At 43.3% G+C, this 27,125-nt stretch overlaps 1 protein-coding gene across 4 annotated transcripts in view; it reads left to right on the top strand.

Annotated features, from left to right (window-relative positions):
* Positions 1-27,125, top strand: part of DLG5 (discs large MAGUK scaffold protein 5) — a 1,132,805-nt gene that overhangs the window by 1,086,064 nt on the left and 19,616 nt on the right. For all 4 annotated transcript variants that reach the window (XM_085608570.1, XM_085608569.1, XM_085608568.1 and 1 more), the window contains 2 exons: positions 21,132-21,241; positions 22,773-22,882. In XM_085608570.1, the coding sequence (XP_085464696.1) occupies positions 21,132-21,241; positions 22,773-22,882 (220 nt within the window). The remainder of the gene's footprint in view (positions 1-21,131; positions 21,242-22,772; positions 22,883-27,125) is intronic.

Raw genomic sequence — 27,125 nt, 5'->3', positions numbered from 1 at the left:
GTAAAAGATGTTCAACGATATGTGGAAGGATGTGAGACTTGTGCACGAGGAAAGTCGGATCGACGAGCTCCACAGGGTCTTTTGCAACCCTTGCCAACACCTCCTCATCCTTGGCATACTGTTACCATGGATTTGATTGTTGAGTTACCCTCTAGTCATGGGTATAGTTCAATGCCAGTAATGGTGGATGCCTTCACCAAAATGGCTCATTTTGTATCCTTGGGTACTCTTCAGTATAGAAAGACACCTATTCGAGGCGCCCTTGGCAGAGGATCTTGCTCCTTTCGTGGACCTACCAAAGATATCAAACCCAGAATTACCTAAATAGACATGGCTATCAACAGCAACAATCCTAAGGAAAGACCCCCCTCTCCCCCCCCCACCCCCATCCCCCCTCCCCCCCCCCATCCGCATTTTCTGCTGAAAAGGTATTTCCGAATGGTTAATCTTCAGGAGATTCTGCAGCTCCTCGGTCATGCAGATTTTATGACAACACTAGATCTGCAGAATGCATACTTTTACATTCCTATCCATCCCAAACAGCGAATGTTTCTCCGTTTCACTGTGGCAGGTGCCCATTTTCAGTTCAAGGTTCTCCCTTTTAGTCTGCGGGCAGCTCCAAGAGTTTTTACGAAATGTCTAGCGCCAGTCGCTGCTCATCTCAGGCTGCATGGCATGCAGCTGTTCCCTTACCTAGACGACTGGATAATAAAAGCACGATCCTTTCAATTAGCCTCAAAAGCAACGCTAATTTGCCCTCAGATATTTTAATCCCTGGGGCTAGCTCTCAACTTTCAAAAGTCAGTTCTACATCCTTCTCAAAGGGCGCAATTTATGGGGGCAGTTTTGGACACTATCCAAGACAAGGCATTCTTGTCCACAGAAAGACAATCACACCTAATTACCCCAGCAACAGAGTCAAGAGGAAGAAGGTTCACTTCTGTGAGGATGATAAAATCTCTTCTCGGAATGTTGCCCTCTGCAATCCTATTGGTACCTCACTCTCGTCTCCGGATGAGACCGCTACAAGAATAACTAGACCAGCAATGGCTTCAGGTAACCGGATCGTTCGAAGACTTGGTAAGGATAACTCCGGTTATGCGAACAGCTCTGCTTTGGTGGCAGCGCTCCAGCAATCTCTCGACAGGGCTAACTTTCCTTTCTCGAACACCAAAGTTCGTCCTCACTACAGATGCTTCTCTCGAAGGATGAGGGGGGGCTCACCTTTAAGATCTCTGCATAAGAGGGAAATGGTCCAAAGCACTGTCAAAAACGCACATCAACTTTCTAGACCTTCGGGCTATTTTTTTAGCCTTACAGGCTTTCCTCCCAAGACTTCAGGGATCCTCCGTCCTCATAAGGACAGACAATACCACATGCATGCATTATCTAAAGAAGCAGGGAGGAACGCGCGCTCTCATCCCATCTCAGGAAGCTCAAGAGTGAGGGAAATGGCTTCTCTCTCACCACATATCTATAAAAGTGGAACATCTGCCTAGGATTAACAACAGTCTGGCAGACACCTTAAGCAGAACCTCAAATTCTTGCCACGAATGGGTACTAGACCAGACAATCCTGGAATACATTTTCCAGATGTGGGGCAACCACATCCAGCCCCGCTGAAACTACACGCCTGGCTTCTGAACTCTCTGAATTCAAAGAATTAGATTTGCTTCAGGACTGTAGAGACATACTTGCTAAAGCACCATCCACCATTAAGGCCTACTTTCTTAAGTTAAAACGTTTTGTTCTTGGTGCCTTAATAATAATGAGCATCCTCTTGAGTGTTCTCCAGACAAAACTTTTGTGTTTATTAAACTTGTAATTGCTCTCTCGGTCTATAGGCTGCCTTCACTGTGAGTGACAGCATTCTGCTCTTTCACAAGAAGCATAGCAGCACACAAAGTAGTTTTGTTCAGTGCCGGCAACTACGGGGGAATTTTGTGCTCTTTGAGACCAAAAACTATTTTTGCTTTTGTCAATGTGTGTTATAATTGTGAAGGGCCTACAGCTCCTACACCTATAAGGTTTTACAAAAACCATGGCAAAACAATTCACGCATTGACAAAACCAAAAGGGTAACCACCAATTTCAGACCTGCTGGTTTTTTCAATGCATGTTTATATTCATGTTTCTCATAATCTTATTGAAACTGTTTACAATGATTTTCCATTATGAATATCTTTGGAAAAGACTAGCCTACATCAACACATTTTACCAAATGGCGCTGCAAAGAAATAGTACCTAAAATTTTGCAGTAGTTTAGCTAAATGTTTTTTTCCCTACTTGCATTTTTTTGTAAACATTTTATTTTGAAAGCAAATACTCATCAGTCTTGCTTTCAAGCTTATGCAAATATTTCCATCTAATCAGAGAGCATTCTGAGTGCATTATACATAGCCTCATATTGCTAAACGTTGAAAACTTGTGTACACATTTTTATACTGGAACCACTGTCAGTAGTGCAGTCCGAGCTCACAACATTTATTTAGAGCGCTCACCCTAATAATAAAGGCTTTGCATTAATGAACCATAAATACAAGTTTGAACAGTATTAACACATGGACACAAATATTACCTTAACTGCAGAGAATGCCCTTCCCTGATCCATAATGTGTTACTGTAAACTGGCTGCCAAAGGGTTTGTGCTGCAGAGGGTGGGGGAACTAAAATGGATGAGGAGGTATCATTCAGCCAAGTTTCAGTTAAGATTAGGAGGTCAAGATCTTGTGCAAGGATGAGATCAGCAATGTTAACAGCGAGTTTTACCGCAGATCTGCAGTTGAAAAGCATGGATCTCATGTGGTTTTTGTTACTAAATTCTCTTGGTGTGTTATGGGGGTATGAAACATATTTTGCTTGTTTACGATTCTATGGTTTAGATTCGGTTCCCGGAGTGGGTTGGAGAAAATGTTAGGGTGGTGAATGGCAAAGGAGACGAGTCTTTATGTGTGGTAGTATATGATAACAGAAGAGGTTGAATTTCAGTCTCAGATAAATGGTATGGGGTCTGGAGGAGGGTTTGGGATGAGTTCTAGATCTCCAGTGTGAGATCAGAGGATTCTCAATCCTCACTGGCCCATGGCAGGAGTAGATTGGTCTACCTCTTATTGACGAATAATAATATGATGTGTGAGGGGCACTGTTAGCTCCGGGTGTTGGGTTGAGTGTCTAGAGCTTCTCAAACTTCAATGTTAGGTGCAAAAGGTTCTGGAGATCTGCTTTAACTAACTGAAGGTCTTGCTTTAGATTAGCGAGTTTGTCCTCAAGGGAAGGTGTGTCAGCAGTACAGATGGGAGTGTAAAGTGATCTAGGTTTGGGAGACGAGTGTGGTTGCGTCTGGTTGGGGGAGAGTGAACACCCCACTGGGAGGGTTATGGGAGGCGAGAGAAGCAATAGGGAGATTGATAGAAGGCTGAAGGCTAGTAGAAGTGATAACTAGTCGGGGATAGGAGGAGAGCTCCTTGGAGCACCAACAACGGGCCTCAAGTAGTCAGGAGGGCAAGTAAGGGGTCGAAGAGGTCGATTGGGTCATCCCTTGGTTCACATGTGGGATATGAGAGGTGGTACTTTTGTCTGAAAAAAGGTGATTAGAATCCCTGAAAGTCTATGTGTTGGAGCTATTGACAATTATAGGGCAATCAACATTAAATCCCACCCACTGTGTGCTAATTGGGAGATCAAGTCAGCTAGGTGGATGGAGGGGAAGGGCCAGAGTCATTGCTTAGAGTTCCAATCCTCCCTCGAGGCTGGGGTTACCAGCGAAGGGATTACAATGTCTGAAGCAGACCTTTCACTTTTTAAAAAGTAAAGGCGGGGGAACAGGCCGACCACGTCCAGGCCCCCAGGGCAACAATCTACCCAAACCTCAATCCCCCTCCCACAGCTGCCTCAAAACCGCTTTGTCACCATCTGTAGCAAAGCTTGCTTGATGGGAGGTCACATCACCTTTCACCTCTCCGCATTAAGGAGCATTACATCTGAATAATGGATGCTCCAGATTGTGCAACGCAGTGGCTCCCTACCCTTCTTGTCGCAATCCTTTGAAACGCCACCCACACAGTAACACCTCCTGGAGGACCACTTGTCCATAAACCGAGAAGGGCAAGCTGTCTTGGCCATAGGAGCCATAGAGAGGGTACTGGCAGTAGAGATTGGTTCTGGCTGTAACTCTGTTACTTTTTAGTGCCGGAAAAAGATGGAGGTCTTCACCTCATCCTCGATCTGCGCACAAGTTCAGAATGCTCACCCTGGCCAAAGCTCTGTCTGCCTTGGATCCAGGAGACTGGATTGTGGCATTGGATTTGCAGAACGCCTGTTTTCACGCTCCTGTGCAGCAATACCTCAGCTACCCTCAGTTTCAGGTAGGCTAAGAGCACATTCAGGTCTCAATGCTCCAGTCTGGCCTTATCTGTGCAACCCAGGTGTTCAGGAAGGTGATTGTGGTGGTCAGAGCCAATCTGCCGAGGTTGGAAAAGTCCGTCATCCCACCCGAGATATCTCGCTGCTGAAGGTGGGCTAGCCTCTAACAGTCATCAGCCACCTCTAGATGACGGGCAATCTATTGGCAACATTAATATGTCCATCAATGTGCCAAAGTTACACATGAATCCTTCGCAACATCTCCCCTTCATCTGAGCCACACAGTACACTTCTGAGCCATTCCTCTGGCTTAACGAGTCCAGAACATTTGGGCTATGATTTTGGTGTTTCAACTTTTGCCATGGATTTCAAGAAGACAGGCAAATTATACGGTCTGGCTAATTCTTCATAAGACATAAGGGGTCCACCAGTAACAAAAAAGTCCCCTAGTTGAAAAATACCTTTCCTCCTCCAACCAAGTGCTACAATATCCCCAGAAATTGGGGGAAGAATTTTCACAGCATCCGTGGGGGTGTATTGAGATAGTCTCTCCACTAAACATAATTTGCGAATTCTCTTCCATACTTTAAAAGCGGATTCCAATACTTTGAACCTAGTCCGCTTAAAATAGCTGCCATCAATTTGTTTAAACAAACATTGTCGTGCCTCTGGCCCTAATAAGATCTGAAAAATCGAATGGGCCGCGGCTCTGTTAGCAAAAGTCAGGAATGGCTAGACCACCACGTTCAATTGGTAACGTCATGAATCTGGTGGCACGTCTAGGTTTTCCGGGGGCCCAAAGAAATTTAGCACACATAGATTGTAGGTGTTGAAGTTGGGCCCCTGTCACTTCCAAAGGTATTGTCCTAAATAAGTATAGTACCTTCGGTGAAACATTCATTTTGATGATGTTGCATCTGCCTATTAGCGTAAATTGTAAACGAGCCCACCTATCTATTGATTCCTTAATATTACGTAACAGCGCGGTCCAGTTAGCATCAACAAATTCCAGCATCGATGACCTTATTTTAATACCCAAATATGTCACTTTTTTTAACACTCTATCGTCATCCAGTACAAGATTATCAGTGCACAGTATTTGAGTTTTAGTGACATTCAATGAGTAACCTGATACCTGACCGAAAAGTGTTGCTAACCGCTCAATCTCTTGAAGTGCAGAATATGGGTCGACCGAGGTCACCGCGATATCATCAGCGTAAGCAAACACTGAATACGGAGTATTTTGTGCAACAAAGGGCTTGATCAAAGGGCTATTACCTAACTGCTCAATAAACGGGTTGATGTATACGGCAAAGAGCAATGGTGAACAAGGGCACCCTTGCCTTGTGCCCCAGTCGAGACATCAATTCCCACAGGTACTCCCACTCCACACGATCGAATGCCTTCTCCGCATCCAATAAAATTAACCAAAGGTTCCGTTTCTCTGTCTGGGCAACATCAAAAAGTGTCACCACCTTATTTACATGAGTGACAGTCCCTCGTGATGGTATAAAGCCATGCTGATTTTGAGAGATTAATGAGTTAATAATCTTAGAAAGACGGGAAGCCAGAATCTTCTAATACATTTTACCGTCACAATTTAATAAAGAAATCGGGCGGTATGACCCCACCAGTTCTGGGTCCTTACCCTTTTTGCTAAAAACCACTATGGTAGCTTCTGCTCAAAATTTAGGGGCATGTCCCTCCTGAGCAGCCCTGAATGTAGTCAACATATCATCTTTTATTAAACTTTAAAAAAGCTTATAAATCTCCGCCGGGAGCTTGTCAGGTCCGGCGGCCTTTCTCAAGGCTAAACTATTAACTGCCAATTCTAATTCTCCCATCGTAATTGGACATTCTAACTGCGCTGCATCAGCAGGATCTAAATGTGAAATAACCTCATCCAGACACCTACCAAAATCAATACCCTTCTCTACATGTATCGTGTAAAGCTCAGTATAAAACTGATGAAAAATAGATAAAATCCCTGCGGGGTCCTGACAAGCTATTCCCGCTTTATCCTTTAGAACCTTAATACAGCGTGCAGATTCCTTCATGCACAGCTTTAATGCTAAGCACCTACCAACTGCTTCGCCAAACTCATGATTTTGTTTTTTATAAGCCAGATATTTTCTCTATATTCCAGACTCCCTGAATTTTTGCCCGGGATCTAGCAACAGCCTCTTCTAGCTCCGATATATTGTTGCCTTGCAGTGTTATACCCCGAGTTAATTTACCCTCAGCATCTCTCAGGGATGTCATCAGTGATGTCACTGACCATGTCATGAATGATGCAATATGTGACATCATCAGCAGTGCATTGCCGGCGCGTGAGTTATAGTTAGCAGAACTAACAATAACGGAGGAATTTCTATGGTTTTTACGTGTGAAATGGCCAGCTAACTATAACACCCCTGAAACCTATGGTTTTTTTCAGTGAATTTCAAAGGTTTTTTTAAATGCTAATTTTTAAGTGTGATAGTAGTTATACCTATTTTTTTGTACTGATTTTCTAGTTTTTTAACTGTTTATTTATAAATATTTTACTCATTAAATAACATTATATATTTTTCAGAAAATTGCAAAAATAAATCAAACTGAAATATTGATACATTTTTTTGTTTTCATTTTTTATTTAATATATTTAGATTATTTTCTTTTAAAAAAAATCAATTTTTTTTTCCGAAGTCGCGCACTCAAAGCGTACACATAACGGTGGGTGCGCGGATTCTAGCCGCTATTTTTGAAAAGTCGTGAAGTATCCACGTACGGTGTGCGACTGCTGCGTGTTTTTCAGTTACATCATATACATTTAATATTACGTGATGTGCGTGATTGGTATGCGACCAGTCTGCGACTCCTGCTCCCGCGTATTCGCGACACATGCGCTTTACGGTATGAGATGCTTGCGTGGTGGCGGGTCCCGCGTGACGTCATATACGTGCTGGGGCGCGCTGGGTGCGCGACTCCCGCAAAAAAAAATGTATGTTCCAATATGATATGTATGTGTCTTTAATATACATATTAGGGCAAGAGATTATCTAAGATAGTCATAAAATAACATATTTTTACTTATAATAAACTTATATTATTTTTAAATATATTTACGCGAAGTCGGGTGCGTGCATCGTGAGTGCAGAGAACCAGGTCAGCAGAGGTGCTGTAGAGCCAGAGAAACCAGGTCAGCAGAGGTGTTGTAGAACCAGAGAACCAGGTCAGCAGAGCTGCTCTAGAGCCTAAGAAGCAGGTCAGCAGAGCTGCTCTAGAACCAGAGACCCAAGTCAGCAGAGCTGCTCTAGAGCCAGAGTACCCAGGTCAGCAGAGCTGCTCTAGAGGCCGAGAACCAGGTCAGCAGAGCTGCTGTAGAGCCAGAGAAACCAGGTCAGCAGAGCTGCTTTAGAGGGAGAGAACCAGGTCAGCAGAACTGCTTTAGAGCCAGAGAACCAGTTACATCATATACATTTAATATTACGTGATGTGCGCGATTGGTATGCGACCAGTCTGCGACTCCTGCTCCCGCGCATTCGCGACACATGCGCTTTACGGTACGAGATGCTTGCGTGGTGGCGGGTCCCGCGTGACGTCATATACGTGCTGGAGCGCGCTGGGTGCGCGACTCCCGCAAAAAAAAATGTATGTTCCAATATGATATGTATGTGTCTTTAATATACATATTAGGGCAAGAGATTATCTAAGATAGTCATAAAATAACATATTTTTACTTATAATAAACTTATATTATTTTTAAATATATTTACGCGAAGTCGGGTGCGTGCATCGTGAGTGCAGAGAACCAGGTCAGCAGAGGTGCTGTAGAGCCAGAGAAACCAGGTCAGCAGAGGCGTTGTAGAACCAGAGAACCAGGTCAGCAGAGCTGCTCTAGAACCAGAGACCCAAGTCAGCAGAGCTGCTCTAGAGGCCGAGAACCAGGTCAGCAGAGCTGCTTTAGAGCCAGAGAACCAGGTCAGCAGAACTGCTTTAGAGCCAGAGAACCAGGTCAGCAGAACTGCTTTAGAGCCAGAGAACCAGTCCAGCAGAGCTGCTTTAGAGCCATAGAACCAGGTCAGCAGAACTGCTCTAGAGCCAGAGAACCAGGTCAGCAGAGCTCTTTAGAGGGAGAGGACCAGGTCAGCAGAGCTGCTTTAGAGCCAGAGAACCAGGTCAGCAGAGCTGCTCTAGAGCCAGAGAACCAGGTCAGCAGAGCTGCTTTAGAGCCATAGAACCAGGTCAGCAGAGCTGCTCTAGAACCAGAGACCCAAGTCAGCAGAGCTGCTCTAGAGCCAGAGTACCCAGGTCAGCAGAGCTGCTCTAGAGGCCGAGAACCAGGTCAGCAGAGCTGCTGTAGAGCCAGAGAAACCAGGTCAGCAGAGCTGCTTTAGAGGGAGAGAACCAGGTCAGCAGAACTGCTGTAGAGCCAGAGAGCTCTAGCTGACACTGCCTGACACTGACTGACTGACACTGAATAGTTGCTTATTAGATCACTGTAGTAAAGCTACTGCTCACCAGGGAAGTCTGCTGCTAGTATTGAAAGTGCATGTTTCTGCATGTCAGAATTTTTTCATGAAATAGAAGAGGATTTGAGAAGTCAATCACAATGTGCCCTAATTTATCTTTTTTCAGCACGAATCATAATTTCTATGGCAAAATGAACCCCCTCATTGTGTTCCTTTTAAATTAAACTACTGACTCTCTACTACTCACTCGCTACTACTCTCTACTGCTCACTCTCTACTACTCACTCTCTACTACTCACTCTCTACTACTCTCCACTGCTACTCCCTACTGCACACTCCCTACTACTCACTTTACTACTCTCTACCACTCACTCTCTACTACTCACTCTCTACTACTCACTATCTACTACTCTCTCTCTACTACTCTCTCTCTCTCTACTACTCTCTCTCTACCACTCTCTCTCTCTACTACTCCCTCTACTACTCCCTCTACTACTCACTCTCTACTACTCACTCTCTACTACTCTCTCTCTACTACTCTCTCTCTACTATTCACTCTATTACTCACTCTCCACTACTCACTCTCCACTACTCGCTCTCTACTACTCGCTCTCTACTACTCGCTCTCTACTACTCGCTCTCTACTACTCGCTCTCTACTACTCGCTCTCTACTACTCGCTCTCTACTACTCAGTCTCTACTACTTTCTCTACTACTTTCTCAACTTTCTCTACTACTCTCTCTACTACTCACTCTCTACTACTCACTCTCTACTACTCTACACTACTACTCACTCTCTACTACTCACTACTACGCTCTACCACTCACTCGCTACAACTCACTCTACTACTCACTCGCTACAACTCACTCTACTACTCACTCTCTACTACTCTCTACTACCCACTCTCTAATACTCTCTCTACTACTCTCTCTCTACTACTCTCTCTCTACTACTCTCTCTCTACTACTCTCTCTCTACTACTCTACTACTCACTCTACTACTCACTCTCTACTACTCACTCTCTACTACTCACGCTCTACTACTCACTCTCTACTACTCGTTCTACTACTCACTCTACTCCTCACTCTACTACTCACTCTCTACTACTCTCTACTACTCACTCCACTACCCTCTATTACTCACTCTCTACTGCTCACTCTCTACTACTCACTCTCTACTACTCCCTACTACTCACTCTACTACTCTCTACTACTCACTCTCCACTACACTACTACTCACTCTCTACTACTCACTGTCTACTACTCCCTACTACTCTCTCTCTATTACTCACTCTCGACTCGCTCTCTACTAGTCGCTCTCTACTACTCACTGTCTACTACTCTACTACTCACTCTCTACTACTCACTCTACTACTACTCTCTACTCCTCTCTACTACTCACTCTACTACCCACTCTCTACTACTCTCTGCTACTCACTCTCTACTACTCATTCTACTATTCTCTACCACTCACTCTCTGCTACTCTCTTTACTACTCACTCTCTACTCTCTATTACTCATCCTCTACTCTCTACCTCTCTCTCTACTACTCTCTACCTCTACCTCTACACCTCTACACCTCTACCTCTCTCTACCTCTCTCTACACGCACACATATGCACATATATATATGCATATATATATATGCATATGCATTTATATATGTGTATATATACAAACTTATATAAACATATATATAATCTGCATATCTATATAAATGCATGCATACATATACATATATGCATACATATGCATGTTATGTACATGAAAGTTTTAAAAACACTAATAAAAGCAAAGCTAAAAAGCCACCTAATTGCAAACAGAATTGCTTTAACTTAAACGAGTGCGGGACCTATTGCATTTTCAATGCTTGTTTACTTTGGTTCCATCAAAAAGGCATTCAGATGTGTCACACATTTGCTATAAATTCTGAATGTTAGCACTGTAGTTGCTCATTAGATCATTGTAGTAAAGCTACTGCTCAGCAGGGAAGTCTGCTGCTGGTATTCAAAGTGCATGTTTCAGTCTGCATGTCAGAATTATTTAATGAAATAGAAGAGGATTTGTGAAGTCAAAATGTGCCCTAATTGTTCTTTCTGCAGCACTAATCATAATTTCTATGGCAAAATGAACCCCCTCATTTTATTCCTTTGCAATTTAAATGTTTTGAGTGTTACCACTTTATTCCAATCAAGATGGCTTCAGGTGTGCAATACGTTTGTCATAAGTAGGACTGTTAGCGCTCTTGTTGTACTTTAGAACACTCTGGGAAGCTGCAGTAGAACACAAAGGAATCACCTGACAGTCTCTGCCCTTGTTGGATGTACATGTTTTACTGAGAATGTCAGGCTTCATTCTCACATGACTGAGAAAGATAATGTGAATTTACAGAAAATATGCTCTCAGTTTAGCTTATAGATCACCTTCCAAACCTCTGTGGGAAAAGCATGAGAAAATATTTTTCTCTCAAACATGATTCATGATATCCCAGCAGAAGGCTTTTTCACATGGTAAAATCACCTTAGAACACACCACAATTCCTAAAATGAGTATGGTACCATCAACAAATGATTTATAATGTAACTACAGTTTTAAAACCTTCTATTAACTTCAATGCTTTTTAATGAGGTGCTATCATGTATATTGGTCCCAGGATGGCTGCCAACACTTCTTGGATGAAGTACTGACAGCCAATCAGATCTCACGATGAGATGTGTGGTTAGGCTCCGCCCAGATATATTTTTGATTTTGATTTTCTCAAGAACTACTGAACGGACTTACACTATTTAAGCAAAAGGCACGACTCTGAACCAAGGTCTACCTTTCTGCCAAATTTGGTGTAATTACGTTAAGCAGTTCGGGCTGTAGCTGCGACTAAAGGTCCCTATGGAAAATTGCATGGGGAAAACACGTTTTGGGACCCCCCTTTTTTCTCGGCCCCCGCTTGACGACTCACCCTGAAACTTTCAGGATAGGCCACGAGTTTTGAAAATTTGGCGAAGATTCGTCAACCTGCGGCAAAGTTATTCCAAATAGAATGTTGCGGATTTCCTATGGATAATAGGTCCTAACTATAACTACGTACTGGCGAACCCCAGTAGGTAATATATATATATATATATATATATATATATGTCTATGTAAGCGTCTTTTGTGTCATTAAATGATTATGGATGCTTCATATTGTCCACACTATATTAATCGTGACAATGGGGTGTTCATATTTCCTTCGGGAAGTGGGTTCTGAAGGTCCTATTAGGTTTCGAGTAGGACATCTCTTTTTATGTTTCTAATTGTCAGAAGCAGCAGATTATATGTTTTCTATCAGGCATTTGACCCTTTTGGTCCTCCAGTCGTCTTTCTCCCCCCCTTTTTTTTTTTAGGGTAAAGGAGTCATGTCTGTCTTCTGCCAGAGGACTCTTTAAGCTTAAAGATGACTCTTGAAGCCTTTTTAACTCTTTCCTTTCAAGGACCGATTTTCTCAGGCCTGTACAGTTGCTTTTATTTGTATGCTCCATGACAGAAGTCATAGGTCCTATTAGCAGCCAGCTCTTGGTTTTTCTATCCTGCTCTTGGTCACTCTTTAGTTGACTGCCTAGTTTTCCTTGAAAGCTTTCGTGGGATTAGTTTGCAGACCCTCCTCCAGTGGGGTATAGCTATAGTATGTAATTCAAAGTTAAGGCATCTCCGGCTAGATATCTCTATCAGATGTAAAAGTTACTTACCTTCAGTTACGCTATATCTGGTAGAGACACAGTCTAGCCGCAGATTCTTTAACACCCTGCCCATCCTCCCCGATGTGCGAATGACCTTTGAGGTAAGGGTTATACCCTTTCATTGATGTGTTGATATACCAGTGATCACTATCTCAATCTATTTTGGGACTAAACAAATCACTTGACCGGCCACTTGGCTTTTGTTTAGATGTTGCAATAACATCCATTTCCAAATGCATGTGGTTGGTAGAGTAGGGGTGTCCACCCTCTCTCTCGCTCTTTTCTCTGGATGACACACCAGCGAGTAGTATTAATTTATTTGTTCTTTCTATGAAAGTCTTCTTGCTGTCTTCATACCTTTACGTTGCTGCTGTCATTTGTCACGTAATTATGTGATTTAGCACACAACAGGGTGTTGTTGTTGGTTCCGTTGGCTTTTGCCATACCTTTTCTTCCATTGCAGAATGGTTTATAGGGTGCATAGTTTTTTTTCCTATTATAGGGGTTATTCTCCAGGGCATAGTTTCATTAGCCCTGTGTTTGTTGTGTTTTTTCAGGGTTGTTAATTAAAATCCACGTCTGGTATTAATATACCATTTGATGTGCTTACTTTATTAAGATTTGAAAGATTTTCGATGTTTTTTTTTTTGGCACCCTGTTTCCACAACCAGTTTCTGTAGTGGCTCCTTGTTCTGGCGCGGAAGGTTTCTCAGAAGAACCTGACGTCCGCGTTCTGGATGGGACTTGTATTGCTCCACTGACGTCCTATCCGTAGATGACGTCATCACTGAGTCGTACGATGCCTTCTCCCGGTGCGCAGAGGTACTGCTGAAAAATTTCCAGATGCAGACTGGCGCCTGGAGAGAATTGAAAGTTAAGGACTCTGCGGCTAGACTGTGTCTCTACCGGACATAGCGTTACAGAAGGCTTGTAAATTTCACATTATTCCAGTCTTCTATTTCACCATTAATAACAGCAGGTTATAATTATATTGTCATTATATTGCTTTTAAATCAAATATTTTACACATATAGCAGTGATGATAAATATTTTACAATTTTCACAAATACTTGAAATCATTCAATTTTACTCAGGAAAATTATTAAATGTTTTTGAATACATGTGTATATAGGTTTTTAACTGTTTAACGTTTGACAGTTCAACCTGACTTTAAACAAAATGTCTTTTGCACAATTCAGCCCAAGTGGGCATATCTGAAATCATTGTTGAATCTAAATTACTAACAAGTTAACTAACTAAAGGAAAACACCACATAACTTACCACCCTACTCAGCCTGACCATTATTAATTTTAACTAAGTTTTTTTTTTTTTTTTTAAAAACCTTTATTGAGATTTCAACAAATAACAAGTATGGGCCTACAACCCCCGGTGCCGGCCGCTAAGCAGACAGAGTAACAAAAATCAATATTTATCACAGGCAGCAACTCGGGGAGCAGAATCTCCATGCTAGTATACTCTCGCCACTGACCAGCCCAGGTAGGAGACCAGGATACAAAAGGTTTTCGTTTTATAATAAAAGAGGATGGAAGGATCAGGTGCCAAACAGTTTCCCAGCAGCAAGAAATGGCAGGCAGAATAATAAACGTCAACGATAAACAGCAATTTATCTAGTCAAGGGCGCTGAAACAGGAAGTTCAGGATGTGGAGGAATATCACGGCCATTTGCGCTTGCAGTCCCCTGCCCTAAAACCCAGAAGACACCACGGACATTGTGGCACACATGACAACGCAGCGATTAACACCGAAGGAGTTCTACCATGCTGATCCCAGAAAAGAAAGACAAAGAGAGAATAAGAGAAGAAAAAAGGAGGCCATGGAAAAAAAAAAAGGGGGTTAAAGACTAAAGGATCCCCTCCCCCAACCCTGCACCTCTGCAGATGAGTACGGCCCCCCCCCCCCAGCAGTGTGCCTGTCGCCCCGGAACCAGACCCGAAATATAGAAGAAACAGAGAAAGAAGAGTAAGAAAAGAAACCCCACCGGACGGGGGGGTAGAGAGAATATTAATAAACTGGAGGAGGGCCTTCAAAACATGCCCCCGGCTTCTCCCTCCCGCACAATATGTTTTCCCCCAAAGCAAACAATAAGCAACACCGAATCGACCATGTCAAAGAAGAATGGGGAGCATTATGCGCCTATTACACTAACAGTTATGCCGTGAGAGCACGCAACCCCAGAGCCCGCCCGCTTATTAGATGACCACCTCTGAAGGATCAGCCTCATCCTTGGCCACTCTTTGCGAATCTACCCATGCATACCCATCGACCCAGTGCCATGTCCAATGTTGCAAAGAAGAGGAGCGTCCAAAAAAGAACATGAAGCGACACACACAAGTAGGGTGGAAGTCTCTGAATCCCAGCACAGTCAGCAGTATGGAGAGTCATCTTTCCCAGTGCTGCTCCAGGATCTGCACTGCACACAAGGTCCAATAAGGCGAAATCAGCCAGAGCAGGCGACCGTTGCTTAAATATTGCCTGGGTCGCCGGAGGCCGCGCACGGGACAAGGCCACCACCCCCCACTCAGGTCCAAGACCTCCGGACCAGACCAGACCCACAGCCAACCGAGCACACGTTAGTATACTGTCCGGATTTTCCAGCTGGTCGCTATCCACAGGGGCGGCCACGACACTGTCCTCCTGTGCGCAGTGTAGGAAGTCCCCGTGTACCTGGGGACAGGCGGGCAGCAACTGTTCCGACGCTGATGCCACCCCATCAAGCTTACTCCCCAATACCCAGGCGCAATGAACCAAGGTGGAGTGAAGGGCGCCGAGAGCCTCGAGAAGATCACCATACCCCAGCACAGCTCTCGGCGCTCGCTCCGCTACGCTCCTCATAGTCGCACACTTCCAATCGTGCTGCGACCCAGTGTACAGGATGGTAGACTTCGTCGTGTCAATATGGCCGCCGGGTAGGTCCAACCCAGATTGGGACCAGGATTTAGGGACAAGCGCCTCAGGTTCCATGTCACTGGAATCAGGATTTCGGGGGCAGGCAAAAAATATATCCGATGTGTGATCACGGGCAACAGTCATCCCCACCACGGATCTGCGCCCGCGAAAATCCGGGGGCGGTCCGCAAGAATCCGGGCGAGTTACGGGCGGCGGCCGGGCAGCTCACCGGCGAAGGCCGAGGCAATCACCGGGGAATCTTGGATTAGCCACCTCGGGCGTGCACTCGTTCCGCTACGCTCAGTGGTAGGAACGACCACGGCGAAATGTAGGCCGATAATCGCACCGCTCCGGTTAGTCCGACTCCACCCAGTCACCAAAGGCCGCTGTTGTTGAACTGCCGCCCGGCCATGTTATCCACTCGAGGTCCCGGTTCCAGGGTTGCACAGGCCGCAAGCTTCAAATGGATATTTCTCCGGCGATACCGCCGCCAGAAACTTCGGAGTCACACGATCGGTTGCCGCTCTCATTCACCAACACGGGCACATCGCGTAGGCTAAGGATCTCATGCAGGATATCTGTGCGGGATGCGGAGGGTCACGGAGCCGGGAGCCTACGCTGCCGTCCCGGTCGCCATCTTGGCTCCTCCCTCAATTTTAACTAAGTTGACACTATTGTGTAGAGAGTACACCAAAATCCTGCTTACATTTCAGGTGAGACATGGAATCTGCCCCACTGGGTTAGATATAATTAGCTCTCTTGCATCCAATGTTCTCCATATGAATTCCCAAAAATCTGCTATAAAACATTCAAACAAAGCCAATTAAAAAAACATAAAGTAATTGTAATGAAAATTCAAACCTATCTTTATTATTTTTATAAATGAGCGACCTCATTATAAGGAACATAAAATTATTATTCGGTCATGGTTTTAGACTACGTGTACTTCTAATTCTTAGTCAAGATTAAGTCTAGAGGGATGGAGCGTGTTGTACCTGATAATCAATTTAGATTCTAATCTTCTTAGCTCTTGTACTCTGTTGCCCCCTCTCTCGCTGATCGGGTTCCTGTCCAATACACAAAATGTTAATAAGTTGGTGTTCTGGTTGTGTTGCAATTAGAAGTGCCTGGCAGTTGGGTATTGTTTATCTTCTTTATTTATTACCTTCAGGTGTTCTAGCACTCTTTTTAGGTCTCGGCTGCGAAGGCTGCGCTTGCGCAGTCTAGCTCCGAGATTTAATGACTTGGAGAAGAGGGGCTTGAACCGCCCCTCTTCTCCCCTGTTCTCCATTGGCTGGCCTCTTGAATGCTGGCCAGCCATTGGAGAAGAGGTCAGTCATTCAGATTAGGCCCCGTCCTTTTCGGATCGGGGGCGTGTTTTTTGCAAGAAGTCTCAAGGAGGAGATAACAGCAAAACACGCCCCTGAATCCGAAAACGACGCTGCCTTTCTCCGAGGCATTTCTGCTCTGCCTCGGAGAAAGGCGGTGGTGTCCAGCATCAGGTTCGTGCAGCTCGCAGCTTCCTCCTTGTTATTTTCTTGTAATCCCTGTTGTTGGGAACATTTCCTTGAACGTGCAGTTTAACGTTTCAAGGAACAGTGTTTGTTTGCGGCTGGGCTGCGGGGAAACAATCTTTTTTCCCCTCCTGCCACCCGAACTGCAGATTGCATAACACTGTGAGTGTTTCTTCTGAGAAGCGTCGTGTAGGCAGTAGGCAAAGCTGTAAATCGTGAGGAAGCCGAAGTAACACATTTTAAGATCAGTATGTTCAACTTGAATAATTAATATGTACTGGGTATAAAGGGGAAAAGTAACTAGAGGAACAGAATTGTTACTGCGTTCCTAGATGCGAGAAGTTTATGAGTGGATGACAGCGTGATGAACCAATTAAAAAAAAAAAACGCGAAGCTTTCTTTGAACTAGTATTCTTATAAACCTTGCTGCTAGGAACTTACTTTATATGACGCTGCTACTGAGAAAATTCAAACTAAGGTGGCTTGGAAGAGTCCATCAGATGTTCTTTCATACTGTGCTATTCTTACCGTACCTTGCCCGCTGGCAGTGCTGTGGGGGGATCATATGGGGTGGGGGGCGGGTATTTAGCAAAGTTCGTTTGTGACGCCTTGCGAGGGGGCGGGGCCGTGAGCTTCCATCAAGGGTCGGCCACCAGTTGCCTCACAACAGTAGGCTGAGTGACACAGCCTCCTAGCCCATTCTGTTGCAGCGAAACAGTGGATGAATATTCATTTTCGCAATCATTAGGGTACCCTCCTTCATTGTTGAGAGAACTGAGGTAATTACATCAGTCATTGCGCGCATATTCCTTGTCATGATTTTATTTCTGGGGGGAGAGGCATGCCTGCCAATTTATAAACTAACCTCACCATGTGAGGAGGGGCGGTGCCTTGGAGGAGGCGGTTCCTGGTGCCAAGTGCTTTCTAAGAGGCAGTCTGCCCCTCACCAAGCCCCCACTCCCACGCAAAACAAGCATTTACAATGCAACGGTCTCGACATTGTTAAAGTTAGAGCTATTGGAATTGCTCATGACATTATTTTTGTTTGTTTTTAAAACATGTAAAGAAACGGCATTGTTATTTACAATGTCAATAGCTTAATCTGTGTGTGGGTGCAAATGCAATAGGTCTCGCATTGGAGAGTGATTAAGCTATTGACATTGTAAATAACAATGCCGTTTCTTTAAATGTTTTAAAAACAAAAACATAAACAAAAATAATGTCATGAGCAATGCCAATAGCTCTAACTTTACCAATGCCGAGACCATTGCATTGTAAATGCTTGTTTAGCTTTGTGGATGGTACTTTCGATCTAATATTTGTTAGATGGACAGCTTAATGCGTTGACCACATGATCTGAATTACATATTTAGTGTTTGGTTATCTTAAATGGCTGGTGATCTGTAGCTAACCTGATTGTTTTACAATTCTGGCTATATTTACAAGCTTTGCGTGTACAGCAAGTATAAAAGCCTTGTATTTATTTAATTGTTAGATCTTATTAAGCCCTGACCTACTGTATCTTTTAAGGACCTGGCCTTCCTGAAAGTAACTTGTGGATTTTCACCTAAATGTTTTGCTAAATCGGAGTCGATTTTTAAGACTTTCCAGAACTTTTTGATACTACTTTTAACTTCCTAAGCTTGACTATGAAAAAAGGGAAATAACCTCACTTCTTGTCTTTATGTTTCACTTTCAGCACTGGGGGTTAAGAGTTCTGCTCTGTCACATTTATTCACATTTTCTCATGCCTGCTTGATCACCTTTATTGAATATCCTCTTTCTAGAATTCTGCTTATCATAATCTGTTTTTCCTTTTGAAACCCATCTTTAGAGCTACAGTTTATTTTAGCTCTTAACAATTCTCCGGATGGGATTCTTTGGTTTAAATTTTTTAGGTGACCGCCTTCTGCATGCAATAGGCTGTTTACTGCAGTTTTCTTACGGAACAAATTGCTTTCCAATCTGTTACCATTTACTTTTAGCCTCAAATCCCAAAAGTCTATTGTAGTTCTGTGCATGTGGCTTGTGAATGTAAGATTCAATGAGTTATGATTTAGTATATTAACAAAGTCACATGCTTGTTCTTGATCTCCCTTCCAACTACTGAAGATGTTGTCAATATAACATACCCATAGGACGACATGGTTATCAAAATGACAGATGTTACTCACAACCTGCTCCTCCCACCAGCCTAGGTACAACCTGGAAAAACTGGGGGCGAAGCAGGTCCCCATTGCCATCCCCTGGGTTTGTCTGTAAATTTGTTTATTAAAAATGAAATAATTATTGGTAAGGCTTATACGCATCATATCAGAAGCATTTCAGTGTGAAATAGAAAGGAAAGAGATCTTGCTCTTAAAAAATGTTAGCTAACTCCGATTCCTAGCTCGTGAGGAATGCATGTGTACAGACTATTTACATCTAGGCACATTAGTGAGCTAATTAATTAACCTTAAAAAATCTCCCATAATTTAATGTACAAGGGGAGAGATTGTACAAATGGCCACAAAAAGAAATCTACATATCTAGAGGTATTTTCAAGCAAGCTCCCTCTTGGGGAGATAATGGGTCTACCTGGCAGGTTTACATTATCTTTATAAAATGTAGGCAGAAGGTACATTGCTGGAATTTTTGGAAATTTACAGGTGAGGAACTGATATTCCTCCCATTCTATTAAATTCTTATCCTTCCATTCAATACATTTTTCTTGATACTCTTTGTTCGTATTATCATATTTTTGTCTAGTAGATAGTTCATATCTATTGATATCATTCAATTGCTTATATCCTTCATTTAAATACATCTCTGTTGGGAGCTCAACTACAGTTCCGCATTTGTCAGATTTCTTAATCACAATGTTATTATTACATTTTAATTCCCTTATTGCATCAAAATTTACGTTTTTCAAATTACTTCTGACAAAAGCTTTTTTCCTGTCAATTCTCTTAAATTCTTTAGTCACACCTCTTTCAGATGTGTCAGTAGCATCATTAACCATTTGTGGCGTGAAAATTGGTTTCGGTTTAAATCCACTAGTGTGACTCAAATCTATATCCATTTCATCATTCACTAAATTTTAAAAAGGATGTTCAATAAAATTGTCATTTTCTTCTAATTCATTCATAGTGTGTAATAAATTAATATCGCTTATTTTCAAATTAGTCGGTCTTTCATCGATATTAATATTAACCAATGGACATTTGGTAGCATACAATTTTTTTGTTTCAATTTTCTTGTAAAATGAAACATATCAATACAATTTTGGTGTAGTTGAAACATGAGTTAAGGCAAAATGATAAACCTAAGTATAAATCTTCAATATTTTGCGTTATAAGGGTAATATTGGAAAAATGTATCACTGTTTTTTTGTCCTCCATTTTGCCGAGGTCTGCCCTCATGTTTTCCTTCTCACCAGGCTTTATGTGTTGTCTTGCTTCTTTGCGTTTCCTTTGTTGCTTACTTTGCCTCCGTGACCTTTGTATGCCTGTTTGTCCCTGTTTGTTTGTGGTGATAATCTTCCATGGGTCATCAGATTAAACCCACATCTGGGCCTGTACTGACTACTTGGGGCGTACATAGCAAACATAGTTGGCAGGTTATGCCTAGACGTGGGTTCCTTGCTCACTTTGTCACTGGATTCAAGTTAGCGTGGTTGATGAGGGCTGTTTTACCAGAAACCGGTCCCAGTATGCTTGTTTCTGTCCAGGGAGGATTTGGCATGGCAGTTCCAGCTGGACTGCTCCCATGAAGAACAGGGTCAAGACTGAATTGCATGTGGCTGGGTCTGAACTGGGGTGGTGAAGTGAGCAGAACGATAATGGATTTAACCCAGATCTAATAGTGATCTGGGTGGTCTAATAGTGCTACTTTTCAGACACTCACCCCGAGTGTCTGAAAAGTTTCAGTGCCCCCTCCATCTTCTTATTGTGTCTGTCTTTGATGTATGATCAAGTTCCACTGAAGTCAACTGTCTCAACACTGCCATCGAATATCATGTTATGTTTATGTATTTTCATTATTGAAGTTCTTTTCAACTGGTAACCTTTATGAGTGTGACATAGTTTTGCATTTACATTTCAAAATGTTATGGATTCAAAAGTAAAGGATAATAGGGATGCCCATTTGACATGTTTTATAAATTAAGTTGTAATCGCTTGCTTTTTGTGTGTTTGTAGGACTGTCACTGTTTGCTGGATATTGGGCCGCATGCCATCGAACGATTGCACAGCATTCATATATATCCCATCGTTCTATTTATCCGCTACAAAAGCGCTAAACAAATCAAGTATGTGGTTGCCATTTACATAAGTTTTTTATGTTTAAGATCAGTGTTCCATAATGAGTTTTGTATGGTTTTATGGCTCCCTTTTCACCTTCCTTCTTTTAAACTACAGAACATATTTGTCAGTTATATCCTGCCTCTGAATGTGGGGTTCAAAGCAGCAAGTACAGTTTCTTGTAAGAGGAAAATAGTACCGTCCCGGAAAGGAGCAGGATCACGGCATGGCAATTCTATTTTTAGGGATACAGAAAGATTTAGCTGGTTTCAAGATTATCTATTTAAAAATGAAACAAACTTCTCTTTTCCTTTGACTCTAGAAAGATCAATATCTTCAACCCCAATTATCTGTCCGGTTATATCTGTATCACCCTGGAACCTTTAAGAACAAGCTTTTACAAGGTCTAATCTTACCAAGTTACCAAATTTACATTTTGATTTGTACACAATGCCCCATAGTTAAAGACAAAAAAAGTTCAAAAGGAATGTTCTATTTATCCATTTTATTAATCAGCAGAATATTTCATCAAAATATTTTAGCTTAAGTTATTAAAAACATTATTCATCACTTTTTATTAAAAACATACACTGTACATAATAAAATTAAGAAAAAAAACTGTTGACGCGGCGTTTCAGTGTTAGAAAAGATCGTCACCTTCTTCAGGACAATAATTTTTCAAGATTAAAAAACAGTCCAAATAAAAATATAAACATTGTATTAATAACCAATATATAGATACAGTCCTTTATTTTCTTAGATTTTCTTTTAATTTAACAACTTAGGCATTATTCTCAGGGCAGTGTGCTCTAGCTGATGTAGTTACTCACACCTTGCTTATTCAACTTCTATTTCTATGCATTTATACATTTATAAAATCTTTCCAATTGTTTTAATGAAAATAGTCTTGTTGTATTCATGACATCTTAGGCTGTATAATTGCAAGAGAAAAGGGAACATTTCTACATGTTACTAGTCTTAGGATCCTGTCATGCATTCGTCACTTTATTCATCGAACATATATACATAAGGCCTAATTTCTTTTTAGGATGAAAGCCTCTACATTATTTAACAAAAATAACTTTAGCAATGCGTTATTTGCATTACATTTATCCTTATTGTATTTGGTAACTTGCAGATAAGTCCTTAGGTTGGAATATAGTAATCTATTCCCTTCTTTTAACTATAGTGTGAAAACACAACGAATGTCGTTAGGGGATACTCTTTCTAGGGCAGATGGCGTCAACACACACAAACCTGCCCAACTATTACCAAACACTTTCCCTAACAAAAAACCAGAACTGTTGGTTAGGCCAATGCCTGTTTGGTTAAGAGCCAGGACAAGGCAGTCTTTGTAGGAATTAGGCATGGAATGAATGATGTGAAAGTTAATGGCGTGACATGATATGATTGATGGAATGCTTTTTGCATTAAACATTGGTTATTTTTTAGTAACGCTGTTTGTGAGTGGTTGCAGTAGTTGATCTTAGTAGAAGTGCAAAAACATGTGATCATTAGGTTTTCCTTTACCACCAACAGAGAACAAAAAGACCCAATCTTTTTACGGGACAAAGTAACACAGAAACATTCCAAAGAACAGTTTGATATGGCTCAAAAGATTGAACAGGACTACAGCAAGTATTTCACAGGTATGTACTTCCAAATGACTATGGCCACAATAGCACTACTTTTGCCATGAGTAGGATGGGTCGTCGATGGGAGTCCAATATTTTCATATCTTAGATCCTAAGACCTCTCCTGACAAAGGGCCATGTAACACAAATTGTTCATCATCTGTTCACGTTTTAGCACGCTTACATTTCTCTTCTTCCACATGCCCCGAAAGAAATGAAATGTTCCTAGCAATAGTTTATCTGATGAATACTTCTATCCACCGATTCCTCATCTGAAGAATATTCCCTCGGTGCCAGATTGGATCAGTAATTTTTCATAGCAGTGCCGTCGCGTGCTGCCAGGTCCCACTGTATGGCTCCTCATTGACTTTGTTATTTGCCTTAGGTGATGCCTGCGCAACATCGTAATTTCCTTTCTTTTCACACATTCTAACCAAGATTCTGCCCTCTGCTCACTTATTTTAGCTGTTTCAGAAGTCTCTCAAAATGAATGACCGAGTGCAAGGGAATGATTTCCCCATCTAAAACAACAGGGTTCAAACCATGCTGTGAATGTAGTAAGCAGATGTTGGGGACGGACTCGCACTAGTGTTCCTCTGGAGTTTGGGCTTGGGTATAACTCCCAAGTCATGTGAGGAATGTGCCCTCAAGCAGCCGAAGGCGATGTGGGACTGTGAAGCGAAGCTGTATGCTGCTGAAAATTAGAAAAAGCCACAGAAGTCCCAGTCTCACACCCATTCCTTCTCTTGAGGCAGATTCTAAGACAAGGCCTCTTCACTGTCAAGGTCATCTGATAAGTCGAAGTCCAAATTGAAGAGAAAAAAAAACAAGAAGGCAAAGCAGGACTCTACACCCATCCTGCCACCTTCTATCTAAAGATGCAAGGACATCAGTGTTCCACTTGACCTTGCTCCTGCTCTCCAATTGAGGAGCCAATACCACAGGGGATCCTAATATGCCCAGAGTTCCCTGGGCCATCGACGGGGCACTAGCATGTCAAGGACTTCAGGGAGGACATGCTGCATCTGGTTACCTCTGACCAGTCCATCCTCGGCACTGCCTGAGCCCCTGGAACTCACCTCAGGTTCTGCACTGACTCCGGTGCTGACTTCCAATCTGGCTCCTAGCCCAGTTCCATTCCCATCAGCATCAAGGAAGATCCTGACGTTACAGTAGGTGGATACTTGAGTGTCTGACACTGACTGAGGTTCCACCTTGACTACATTTCAGCGCACCTGGTTCTCATAAAATCTCATTCAAACAAAACCCTCCTCCTGCCACTGAGTCGTCCTCTGTTTCTTTACCTGCTTTTCGTTTGCAACTCTGACCAAAGTTTGCTGCCACTTGGAGATAACCGAGGAAATAATGGGGATGATTTACCCCCACAATATGATAACAGCATTTATATGTAGTTGCAAGAGGCCAGTGTACTTGATACAATCCTTGATAAGGGTTGATTCCCCCATTGGTCCACCATCAGAAGAAAGGGCTTATGTTGTTGTAGTCCTCAGTTTTGCTACAGAGGTCTTAGATCGACAACTTCGTTCTGAGTTTAAAACAAATGTGCTTCCTGAAATTCTTCAGCCTGGGCTCACATCTTCTGAACCCCTACTACTATTCAAAGAAGCCCTATCCAACATCCAGGGGGATAATGGAAGCCTCCGCAGTGCGTGGTGGCCCCCAGGTTTTCCTGTTTTAGAGATGCCCCTCTCACCCTCTTAGCCATGCCATTGATGCCTTGCAGAATGCATGTAGTTGCATGGAATAAGAAATAGTTAAACACTCAGGAAAGCCAGTCTGCTTTATGGAGCGGGCCCCTGCAATGTAGGGGGTGTCCAATCCTTCAGGGGGGCACCATTGAGTGCATTCTGCAGGGGGGCCAATCACTTTGGGTTACACCACTACCAACCACCTTAGGGGTACTTGGTCCAGACCTTGCTCTTACCCACCTGTGAACAGGGAGTTGGCCTGATGTCACAGATTGGGCTCTGATGTCCCCAGTTTTCTTATACAGTGTCTTAATTCCATCAGCAAGGTGAACCCTAAATAGTTCTGCACCTGCAAACAGGGTGTCAAAAAGATTTTCGGTGTTTGGTAAGCATTTGTTCTCTTCAGCCAGCCTAGCCTTGAGGTTGGTCAATGCCAGTTGCCTGCAAAACTGTTCTAAGCACGTCCTCTGGGGCATTGCTGGCAAGATCTTGCCATGATCCCAAAAGACTTTAGGGCCTCCCTGGCGCAAATCATTCAAGATGATCGGGATGCAGCTAAAAATATGATTTACGTTGGCCTGGACGCTACCGATGCTTGTGGATGACCAATCAGCTCTAGTGTGGTGGGTCCACAATAGATGAGTTCCACAAGCATTTTTGGAAATGTTAAGGCATCTCGTATGGATACTGCTTTTTTGGCAAAAAAAGATAATTCCACCCTAGAGTGGTTCAAGGAAAGCTGGGCCATAGTATTGTATTTTGGTCTTTTGACACTTACCAACACAGGTCCTCCTCAGTGTCAGTCCTTTCTAAGCTATGACAGAAGTTTGGCATATAATTAAAGCCAACCATCTTCCCAGTCCGCATCCCCTTTGGCATGATCCTCAAACTGCTTTAGTTTTCCCTTAGCAGCGCATAACCACCTTCTGGGAGGCAAGATTCAACCTTTTTTACCCAATGTGTCAGTCCGTCACATCATGCAAATGCATCTTCCAGATTGTCTGGCAGGGTTATACCAGTCAGTTTCTTTCCGACTCACCACAGCTTCCGCACATATCAGAGTTGCTTTCAGAGCAGCACCTATTATCCTTAATTCAAGCGGTATGAGCTTTAACTGTCCAAAGGGGCCACCTAGAGCGTGTGCACTTCCAAAGTGGGTCTGGGTCCTTGCATCCTATTTTAGATTTTAGCTCTTCGAATGCGTCCTGGGGGGGAAGGATAACTCCAAAATGCTCACACTCGCCAAACTTCTCATTGCCCTGAATCATGATGACTGAATGGTATCCTTGATCCTGCAATCTCATGTGCCAGTCCTGCAGTCCCACAGATGTTACCTTCTGTTCAGGGTTAGCCAGAAGCATTTCCAGTTTGCCATGCTCCCCTACAGCCCTACCAGCGCCCTTCCAGTGTTCACAAAACTGATGGTGATCGCAGCCCATATTCGTAGGTTGGGGATACCAGTTTTCCCATACCTCAATGACTGGCTGTTAAAAGCGAAAGACACACAACTGATGGTCAGAATGCAGAACAAATCAAAACATTCACCCCCAGTCAAGAGACCTGGGTTGAATCCGTCATTCCTTTGCTCACCATGCCACCCCAGTTTAGACCTGGCCATATGCAAATCAGTCTTGACCCTGTGCCTCATGGGAACCGTCCAGCCCGAACTGCCAAACCAGGTCCTCCCTGGACCGGAAACTAGCATCCTGGACCGGTTTCGGGGTTTCACCCCTCATCAGCCAGGATAACTTGAATCCAGTGGCACAGTGAGCCCAGGACCCACGGCTGGGTATACCCGGCTCACTAAGGGCGAGAAAGCAAAAGACACAATTGATGGACGGAATGCAGAACAAATCAAAACATTCACCCCCAGTCAAGAGATCTGGGTTAGATCCATCATTCTTTTGCTTACCATGCCACCCCAGTTTAGACCTGGCCATATGCAGATCAGTCTTGACCCTGTGCCTCATGGGAACAGTCCAGCCCGAACTGCCATGCAAGGCTGTTAAAAGCAGGCTCACCACAGTCAGTTGTTGACCACCTCCAGACAACAGTGAACCATTTGACATTTTTGGATTCTCATGCAACAATCCAAAGTCATACCTACTCCATCAAAGAGACTACTTTTATAGGAGCTGTCCTAGACACAGTGCAGTTCAGAGCCTTTCCTCTGTCTCAACAAGACCAGGAAATTCAAGCTGTCAGGCTCAAGAGTTCAGCCTGTGTCCTGGATCCCATATTGAGAGCAGCTCCGAGGTTTCTTTGTCTGTTCGCCTCGTGCATGCTGCTTGTCCACTTCACCAGGTGGCATGCCCAGGCTCTGCAGTGGTATCTGAAGTCTGTGTTCAAAACTAAGGAAACCAGGCGGATGTTATCCAGGTGGCTGCTGACCGTAGTCTGGCCAGCAGCAGACCCCTCTCCATTTTGCATCTAGGATGCATCATTGCTGGGTTGGGAAGGTCATATAGGAGAGTTGGAGATCAGTAGGCGCTGGTTTCCGATGGAAACCTGGTCCCACACCAGTCTGTTTGAGCTACTGACCCTTTGCC

The sequence above is a fragment of the Triturus cristatus genome, chromosome 1_2 (genome assembly GCF_964204655.1).
Source record: "Triturus cristatus chromosome 1_2, aTriCri1.1, whole genome shotgun sequence".
NCBI classification, from domain to species: domain Eukaryota; kingdom Metazoa; phylum Chordata; class Amphibia; order Caudata; family Salamandridae; genus Triturus; species Triturus cristatus.
This window is presented reverse-complemented; position numbering and strand designations above follow the sequence as displayed.